General features: G+C 32.9%; 1 protein-coding gene across 6 annotated transcripts; it reads right to left on the minus strand.

Annotated features, from left to right (window-relative positions):
- Positions 1-179: 179 nt before the first annotated feature.
- On the minus strand, positions 180-6989 carry LOC123003695 (slowpoke-binding protein). Of its 6 annotated transcripts, XM_044396647.1 has the most exons (7): positions 6761-6989; positions 6635-6705; positions 3633-3818; positions 3287-3587; positions 1116-1594; positions 1027-1065; positions 180-959 (listed from the first exon to the last, which is right to left on the minus strand). In XM_044396647.1, exons 1-7 carry the CDS (start codon positions 6809-6811, stop codon positions 860-862), a joined length of 1227 nt encoding a protein of 408 aa, XP_044252582.1. In that variant the 5' UTR covers positions 6812-6989; the 3' UTR covers positions 180-859. The 6 variants fall into 6 exon arrangements, with proteins under 6 accessions (XP_044252582.1, XP_044252581.1, XP_044252577.1 ...); XM_044396646.1 differs by lacking the exons at positions 6635-6705; positions 6761-6989 and adding an exon at positions 3894-4200 and having other exon boundaries at positions 180-400; XM_044396642.1 differs by lacking the exons at positions 6635-6705; positions 6761-6989 and adding an exon at positions 3894-4200.
- Between the last annotated feature and the right edge of the window lie 2934 nt (positions 6990-9923).

Here is a 9923-nt window from a genome sequence, read left to right on the forward strand (position 1 = left end):
ATATTTGTGTTTCCTTATCTCTCAATAACAGCGTAGAAACGTGGGGAAATTTACGATTTTTGTTTATTACTTATTAGAAGTTTGTGGTTTAAATACATAAATTTACCTACAGCTAAATGTCTAAATAAATTTTTAAAAATAAAGAAAAGGAAATCAAGAGGTGATTGAAATAACAGACGTTTTAACTGCAGTGAATTTTATTGAAATAACAGTAAAAATTACACCCTCTACACAAAAAGAAAGTCTTGTTGACTAAATATATTGCATTTGACATTATCGGTGTGATTGTCTTATTAACAATTTCACGAAAGTCTTACGTCCATGTTTGACGGAATTGAAGTGTTTAACTTGAATTTTGCTTCTCCTAAAGAATTTTTTCCGTGCTTTAATTAACGGTAATCTATAAACAAAATGTTGTTTGTTCAAAAATTGACAGTCACAGGACGGTAATGGATATGTTTTCTGCCATTAAGTATTGCCTTTCTAGTCCTAAAGGACGGTCCATTTACAATAAAAAGGGACAAAAGGGAAAACTCTGGTGTTAATTTGATTCCTACCACTTACAAACACTACCAATACGTTAACTAATTCGGACAGGAAATTATTGCTATTCTACGTAAATCGATAGTAGTAAAATATGAAACAGTGCTGGAATTGCTCACTTTTTTGATTATTCGATTTGTATGAAAATACATTTACATTTGACATGAGGAATGAAGTTGGTCCAAAAATTTGGCCACAAAATAACATCCAATTAAAGCCTTAACACAGCACACATTTGCGTAATTGAGAGGCAGCATTTAAATGAAACTATTGGAACTACAATCTAAGCATTTAAATGCTACAATCAACGATTCTACTACCGATTATCACTGGCGTCGTTTGAATCACTATCTTCGTTGTCTTCTTCTATTATGTCTTCTAGTCGCCTGTCTTCTATTATCACGACTACATCTTTGCTAGAATAAAACACACTCTAAATAACTACCTCTAGCACCTACTAAAAGAAAAACAGAAAACTCTCACCATGCATACCACGGATCTAAATCATCAGAAAGGTGTCGTCTGCATGCAACCAACCCTTATCAACCCATCCTCCCCAAACCATCACTTACCGTCGCAACGGTGAGGGCGGCACCGGATTCCGCACCACCTCCAACAACTCCAAAACCTCCGGAGACGACCTCACTTGAATTATACTCGCCCCACGCAACTCTCGCAACTCCACGCCTCGGAATAACTCGCAACAGACCAATTCCTCCAAAGCTGGAGGTCTGCTAATCTGGAAAATCAGTTCCAAAGCTTCCGCCACTTTGGGAGCTCGTTCCAATTCGAGTTGAAGATGGGCAGGGCTGGGAGGCTTGGGAAGTTCGTAGCCAGCAGTCATTTCGAATAAAATGTAGCCGAAAGCTAGAGTTTCAGGAGCACTAGGGGCGCGAGGGAGCAGGCCCAAAAGGGCGTTTTCTAGGCCGGCGATTCGGGCAACGCCGTTTTGGATTATTACGTTGCCGGAGTGTAAGTGGTAGAAGGGCGGGAAGTAACGGTTGCGTAGAAAAAGAAGGCCTTCGAGGATTTGGCGGCCCAGACACTGGACCTGGAACCATGCAAAAAGAGAATGTTGAATCTAAACGGTGTTGGTTTGTAACGAAGTAAAAAGTATTTTTTTTGTACTTTAAAGCAATAAATGAATAATACTAATAATGAATTATCGTAAAAGTTGTAAGCTTTGTGATTGGGCAGTTTAAGGTCGGCCATTATAATAATGTGAGTAACCATGGAGAAACCAATTTGAGTTTAGTTTAATTCATAAATGTGGCTAATTTGGATTTGCGTTTATTCATAATAATTCCAATTTTTAATGAAAATGTTATGTTTGTGACCTTTATGCGCTCTACGCTCTTTATTATGAATATTGTAACGAAGAACTGGCACCTTACATTTCCTTGTGGGTACTTGACTGGGAAATAAAACCTTAAACACAACATACAAAAAATTTTCTTTGACTGAATATTATTGTCATGAAAGAAAACGGTGCAAGAAGTGAAATATAACCTCACTTTCTTCCTTTCTTGAGACTAAGAAATATGAAAAGACTCTTCTACAAGATGTAGAAGGCTGCAGTTCAATATGCAAATTTGTAAAACGTATTGTTTTCGAAATATAATCGAGAATACATAAATCGGTACCTCGTTAGTGCCCCTCGTTCCCCCCTCGCTCGGAGAACGGGGACTTCTAACTAGTCTAAACACAGCCTTAAAGTCAAAAATTATGTTCCCAAACAACCCCGTTGATTGTCTGGGCTAATTTCTAGTGAGAAAAATCAAGAGAATTACCTAGTAGCGTGGATTCGTAGATAAAATCTTGCAAAAATCAACAAGCCAATCAAAAAATGTGTCGGTTTGTAACAAAGTAAAAAGCCTTTTTTAAAGCTTACTACTAATGAATTAACGTAAGGATTATTGTAAAAGTTATAAGCCTTGTGATTGGGCAGTTTCAGGTCGGCCATTATAATAATCTAAAAAACCAATCACTTTAGATTTTTGAATTCATTCAAAATTTAATGCAATGATGTAATTTGTCCGTTTGACATCGGCCATTATAATAATGTGAGTAGGTAACCATGGAGAAACCAATCACTTTTAACTTTAGTTTAATTCAATAATGTGGCTAATTCAGATTTGCATTTCTTCACAAGACAATTCCAATTTTTTATGAAAATGTTATGTTTGTGCCCTTTATGCGCTCTACGCTCGTTATTGTGAATATTGTGTCAAATAATATTCACCTAACATTTCCTGGGAAATAAACAAATAACATACGAACAATTTGAACTCTGAATATTGCCATGACTAAGAGGTATGAAAAGACTCTTTTCTACAAGATGTAGATGACTGCAGTTCAGTTTGCAAATTTGTAAAACATTGTTTTCGAGATATAAGCGAGAATACATAAATCCGCACTTCGTTAGTGCCTCCCGTCGTCCCCTCGTTGGTGCCTGAGCTAATTTCTAGTAAGAAAAATGAAAAGAATGGCTGGTGTTGAATCAAAAAAATGCATTTTAATTGAACTAATTGATTTAATGCATTAATTAATGCATTCCAAAACTTGTAAATGTTTTCATTGTTAGAAATTTCTCTAAATGAAATATATTTGAATCAACTTATGTACAATAATCAATAACAAATAACCTTGTTACTAATGCATTTCTTAATCGGTGATTAATGTTCTTGATAATAAGCACGCTCGCGAGGTGAAATGTTTCCAGTAAGTATTATCTTTTACTTACCGTCCTGAGGGGTAATCCTTCGCCCTTCGAGTTGTACTTCTTATCATAATCCTCGTGCCAAGGGCTGCCATAGATTAGGTCCTTTAAACTACCGGACGGATTCAAAGGACTGATAAGAGCTGCCCCAGCATCCCAAAAGTCAATGTCCAAGACCGGATGAATGTATGGATGTTGCAATCCACGAAACAGCTCTAAAAGAGTATCTCTCGTCGTTGTGGTAGGGTTCAAAGGGCACATGGACGGCATGGGCACTAACGTCAGCAGCCTCTCCGCCCCTAAAGTCGTATCTTGAACTGTAAACCTACACAAAACGATAAACTACCACAAACTCTCCAATAATTCATACCAATGCTTGTCTGTTCTTGACCCAATCTCCCCTAACTGAGTCTTAAGCTCATACCGATCATTATTCGAAAGATAGTGCTTACAAGCCATAAAAACCCCATTTCGTATCTGTTGCTCAGCTCGGAACTTCTCATTCCCTCCCTCAGTTTTCAAGGCGCTGTATTCGTGTTTGGGGGCTCCGGACGACCTGAAATCCGGTTAAAAATAAGTTTCGAGTAGGAGAATTTCAATTTTTAATTCAAAGTATCGAAAATCTATATACCGGCGAGAGAAAAACACCCTCGCAAACGATTCCGTTCTTTGAGGAGTTACTTTTCCGTCGTCACTGCGATTTTCCGAACTTTGACAACGATTGTGGAAAGCGGCACGTTTGTTGGCGGCATTTAGGACACCCGGGGAAAATTCGGAAGCACTATGGGAGCGATGAGGAACTCGTTTTTTGCGACGCGAACTCGAACGAGAAGTTCGCTCTTGGTAGAACCTTTCGTGACCAATTACTTGAGGCTCTTTTTCTTCCTCTTTCTTATTTATGTTCTGGTAAAGATTGAACATGATTGCGGTTGCAAAGAGGCATTACGACTGAATTCGACGGATTTTCTAGGTTTTAATGCTGTTAAGTTAGTTGTAGGGATTCCGCGCCAGCAATAATTCGTTTAATTAGATTCATAGAGCACTTGAATTCCTTCCAACTCTCGTTCTATATTGCTTGTGTTGCTATTATCGAGAGAGTAAAATGTTAAACTTATTACATTACATTACATTACATTTTATTAAAAAATTGTATTGTACCCGAGATTTAATTTATTTATTTTTACTAGGCAACATGATTTTTCGAACAAACATAATTTTTGGTATACCAGTCTTTTAAAACCCGCCATTTGACTAATGATAACACGTCCCATTTTTTTGATAAACGATAACGATAACGATGCTGATTTGTAATTACTACTAATTACAAGTAAATTTATTTTCCTTTTAAGCAAGTAAGAAAATGGATTCTTTAGGTATCTAAGACAAAATTGCCATAAGTGATGCTAAAATCCGAGAAAGAATTTTTTGTAAATTTGAAAAGTGCTCCATAATGAAGTTTTTGTACAAAAAATAAATACCTAAGAACTATGTAACTGCTTGAAATTCTTTTAAGAGTGCACTCCACAGATTTCTTGGCAATAATAGAAATAAAAAATCATTCTATATTTATCTAAAAACTATTGGAAAATTGTGAAACACTTGCCTGCAGAATGTCTATCAAAGTGCATTTTCCGCTTCGATTTCTTTCTACAAAACTTAAAGACTGTAAGTGACAAAAAAAACAAAATATCAGAGCCAAAAAAGTGTCAAGGTATGGTATTCGACAATGATGGGGTTTACTGCAAAAGGAATGACTTTTACCCCTCCTAAATAACAAAAACAAAATTCTTGAAAATATTTCTTTGTTGAATTTGTGTTCAATTTATTATGTAGTGTTCCGTTTTGTATAGTTTAAAATTAAAAATACATTTTTTTAGTTCAATCAACAGTATGTCTCCGGACTGAGATACAAGAGGAAAATATTGTTTATCTTTGATTTGACGCCAAAACTGCAAAGGAAAAACATTTTTTGCTTCACCTGAAACGAGCAAATCTATAATTAAAACTGACTCAGTGGAAAGAAAAGTTCATTTTTTGGACTTATAGTTATTTTTCTCTGCGTTTTAAATCTTTTCACATTGGCGACTTTACTTTTTTGACAACGATGTCACTTTGACTAATAAGTTTACGCAAGTTAAATAACAAAAATGTGGGTGAAAAATATAACTCAAAAAAAAGCTTTAGTATAAAAAATACAGTCATTTTTAACAACAATCATCATTATTCAGTTAATTAATTAATTGTCAAAGTGACATCGTTGTTAAAAAAATAAAACCGCCAATGTGATGGGAGGTATACTCTTTTTCACATTAATGTGCATCAAGTAGGTTGTAGAAGTCTATATGAATCTTTAATTTAAAGTCCGATTTACACAAAAAGTGTCATTAATGTCATTCAAAACAAATTTAATCACATCAATAATGACAAAAATCTTTATGTTTGCTATCCTATGTTGATTACGTTGTTAATTTTAACTATTTTTTGGTACATGGGGTACACATTTATTTAAAAAAATGATTTTTAGGGAAGATTGAGTTTAGGATTGTTTGAATTTTCGCATGGTTGCCACCTTAAAATGATCCCTTTCAAACTACTTCGATGCACATTAATATGAAAACGAGCATATAAAGCAAAGAAAAATTATTCTAAGGCCAAAATCAAAAAAAAAATTACATTTCTTCCTAATGAATCAGAATAATTAAGTTTTAATTACAAATTTGCTCAGTTTTTCAAATGTTTTTCCTTTAGTTTTAGTGTAAAATCAAAGATAATTTTTTTTCCTCTTGTATACTCAATACTCTAATACTCTTTAAAAACAAAAATAACCAAAAAAAAGCTTACATGATGGAGAATTTTGGTAATCATTTTTAAATTTTCTGAACAAAATTACATAAGGATACAGGTATTTTTATCAATGTTAGAATAAAAAATGAAAAAATGTCGCCTAGTGTTTTCGATAATTTTTTTTTTGTTTGGTGTATTGGAATACTTTCGTTTTTATTTTTTTTCTAATTAAAGGTTTTGTATTCAACAAGACTGTATTTTTTGGTTTTAAACTATAATTTTAATATTAAGGGTTTTAATCAACATTGTGGCTTAATTAAAACAAAAACAAGCTATCAAAAAAACAAAAAACCTAATTCTTTGTTGTTTTATTGTTGTCTTGAGCACAATACATATTATGCTACTCAATAAAAAATCATTTATCACTTGACTATTCTCCCGCTTGAACATTACGTGTCATAATCATTTTGCACCGGAAAATAAAATCGAATTTTCCAACTTCTCTCGCGTTATTTAACGACGTCGTAACTCTTCAAACAAGTTAAGAACTTCATTGAGCATAAAATCAATTCTAATGTAATAACTCACCTGCATCTCCTAATCCAAAACACTGCTAGAGCTAAAGCTCCTAAACCTAGCACGACTAACGAAGCCGAAACCTTGGAAAAATGCAAATTTCATTTATCAAAATTAAAAAAGCTCGTTTGCACTTACCCACGGATGGGTGTTGGAGGTATGCTGCGGCTTTTTGGACACCACTTTCATCTTTCATGTTTTAAGAGGATAAGGGATTGTGGTTGAGGGAAAAAGCTACATGTCGCCAGCAACAGGATTTTGATAAAGGCTTGTGTTAACGATGGAAATGAGTGACACAAAAGCTCACTTGGCGAATCTAACACCGGAACTGAAATAAACGCCTGAAAGCACGCAAATTGCACACACGCATGGTATCACTATTGCCGTGAATTGGAATCAGTCGATAAACAAGAGGTGGACGCTTGCGTATTACTTGGGAGTTGGATCAGACGCGCGGGAATTCGGGACAGGGAAACTACAGACGAGTGAAAACTGGGTCACAGTCGCGAATGACGTCACGGGATCAGGAAAGTGGAAGCTTAAAGGGGTCGCTTTGTTTACGGAAAATTGAGTGACGCAGTTAGGGCGCATTGTTTCTACTTAATTGCGAGGAGTTAGCAGAGTTTATGACACGCGAAGAGACTGCTTTCAGTTTTGTTGATGGATTATAGCTAAATTTTACTTTAATGAAAACATTTAAAGTCTATTTCAGTCTTCATTAGTCACTTTATTGCAGTCTAATAACAGCAAGATAACTGTTTACAACTAATTCCAAGTAAAGATAGGTTTAGTTTATCCCGGCGCATCCACCAAATATTATAGATAATATGAAATATCGACTATTTTTATGAGTTGAGCTAATTTTTTTGAATTAATTAATACAGCTAACTGAATATTAAAATGAATATTATAACTAATAATATAATTTATAATTTTTTCAATATTTTTTAAACAAAAACACAATTAAACCCGTCACACCAAACTTTTATTTGAAACCCAACGTGTTTCAACCACAAAGTGGTCATCCTCTGGTGAGAATAAAAACTTGGTAATCTTAAAGATAAAGTGGGACCTTTAGAAAAGTCGGGGATTTATTAAATTAATTGTAAAGATTGTGATCAAAAATATATTGGGCAAACACGCCGATCAGTTAACACTAGGTTTAAAGAACACATAGCTCATTTAAGATATAACAGATTTGAAAAATCAAGTGTGGTCCAACATATTTTTGAAAAAGACAATAGAATCGATGAAACTAATGTAATAATTATTAGGGTAGTCAATAATTGTAAATTTCTTGAGTCTTTAAATATTTAAAAATAGAGATAAGCTTAGACAACGGCTCTCTACTTGTTAGTTGGGAGTAGGGAAAGTGAAAGTCGGAAAAATTAGTATATAAGGCATTAACATTGTTAAATTAGTAGTTTTTATTCTCACCTGAGGATGACCACTTTGTGGTTGAAACGCGTTGTGTTTGAAATAAAAGTTTGGTGTTTGGTGTTTTTGTTTATCGTTTCCATACCAAGAAGATCCAATAAGAAGTTCAATATTTTTTCATTGATAAAAATACCTAATTAATTACACCTAGAGAATTTTGTTCAAAAAACCTAAAAATGATCACCAAAGTTCTCCATCACGTAAGGTTTTTTTGTTATTTTTGTTTTCATCTTTAAAGAGTGCTCAAAGTAATCAGTGATCAAAGTAATCACTAATCACTCATATTCACGATATAGACTGAAATTAAACTGACTAAATTAAAAAAAAATGTTTTAAACCAATTTTAATTTTAAACTACACAAAATGGAACACTAGACAATAAATTAAACACAAATTTAACAAAAAATTATTTTCAAAAATTTTGTTTTTTATGATGAGTAAAGTCTTCCTTTTGCAGATACCTGCAGAAGTTGCCCATCATTGTTGAATTCCATAATATATACCTTAATACTTGTTTGGCACTGATATTTTGATGAAAATGCTGTTGTTTATCACGTCCAGTCCTTAAGTTTTATACAAAGAAATCAAATCGAAATATGCAGTTTTAGAAACATTCGGTGTTTTACATTTTTCCAATAGTTTTCAGATTAATAAAGAATAATTTTCATATCTATTACTGACAAGAAATCTGTAAACTTACACACTTTTTTGGTTTCAAACAGCTAATTCTAAGGTATTTAATTTTTAAGCAAAAACTTCATTACGGATCACTTTCCAGATTTGATGTCCTACGAAAATTTCTTCCCAGATTTTCGAAAAACTTATTTTAGGGCACTTTTGTCTTAGATACATAAAGGATTGATTGCTTAAACGGAAAATAAATTGATTTTTGATTTACAATTACAAATCAGTAGTAAAGGTTTAAATTTAAATTTATTTCCGATAATAATACTCTAGGTTAACCTTTATCAAAAAAAAATATTAATCAAAAATGTGACGTGTTAAAAGTTTTTTATTTTTATCACTAGTTATAAATCAAATGGCGTGTTTTAAGACTGGTACCAAAAATTAACTGTGCTTGTTAGAAAAGTAATTTCGCTTATAGTGTTATTATTGCACAACTACAAAAAAAGCCAAATAGCATTCGTTATATAAATACAAGTAAAACGTTTCAGTTGTGAGATTTTAAACCAGCTTATTTTAATGATACAATTTTTCTCAAGCAGTTGCTTTTCAGAAATAAATAAAGAATTACTAAAAAAATACAATGTTTTAACAAAGGCTATCTTGTTTAAGCATAAAATAACTTTTACTATTTTGTTACTTTAGTTATTTACTAGATTTTTTTTATTTGTGACACCAAGAGGCCCAAAAGAAAATAAGAAAAAATAATACAAAGTATTGTTCAAGCATAATTTCTATTGAAGACAATGTTGCAAAAAGTTTAAATGTATCTAATATCAAAGGCGATAAAACAAAAACATATGTTCATGAGCTTTTATATAAAATTATCGATTTCTTGTTAAATAAAGCTACATTATCAAACTTGACAAGGTGATTTATTACGAGTTTAGATCCAAACAGATGTCAGGTATTTAGCAGTTTTAAATAGTAACAAGTAAATGCTTTTGCTACTATTATGGTAGTTTAACTTGAATCAAGATATTTTAACACAAGACGCTAGTATTACTGGTTGCATACCTCAAACCCTTGAAATGCAATAAAATCATTAATAAATAAGATTTTTTCAAGAAATATCAACGAAAAACAATTCACTTAATCGAATATGTATTACCAAATATATTTAGTCAAACTGAGTCGGGCAAAAACAAACAATTATATTTTTTTGTGTTTTATTGACTAT

Source organism: Tribolium madens, unplaced genomic scaffold, assembly GCF_015345945.1.
Source record: "Tribolium madens isolate multiple individuals breed KSU strain unplaced genomic scaffold, Tmad_KSU_1.1 Scaffold_1;HRSCAF=32;Tcas5.2_LG8, whole genome shotgun sequence".
NCBI classification, from domain to species: Eukaryota; Metazoa; Arthropoda; class Insecta; order Coleoptera; family Tenebrionidae; genus Tribolium; species Tribolium madens.

Excerpts from the sequence above, each read along its gene's own strand:
- LOC123003695 (XM_044396642.1), bottom strand. The coding sequence starts at position 4,183 with ATGTTCAATCTTTACCAGAACATAAATAAGAAAGAGGAAGAAAAAGAG. Across the intron at positions 3,588-3,632 it reads TCAAGAACAGACAAGCATTG|GTTTACAGTTCAAGATACGA; the intron begins GTATGAATTATT and ends CGTTTTGTGTAG. Across the intron at positions 1,595-3,286 it reads AAGGATTACCCCTCAGGACG|GTCCAGTGTCTGGGCCGCCA; the intron begins GTAAGTAAAAGA and ends GCATGGTTCCAG.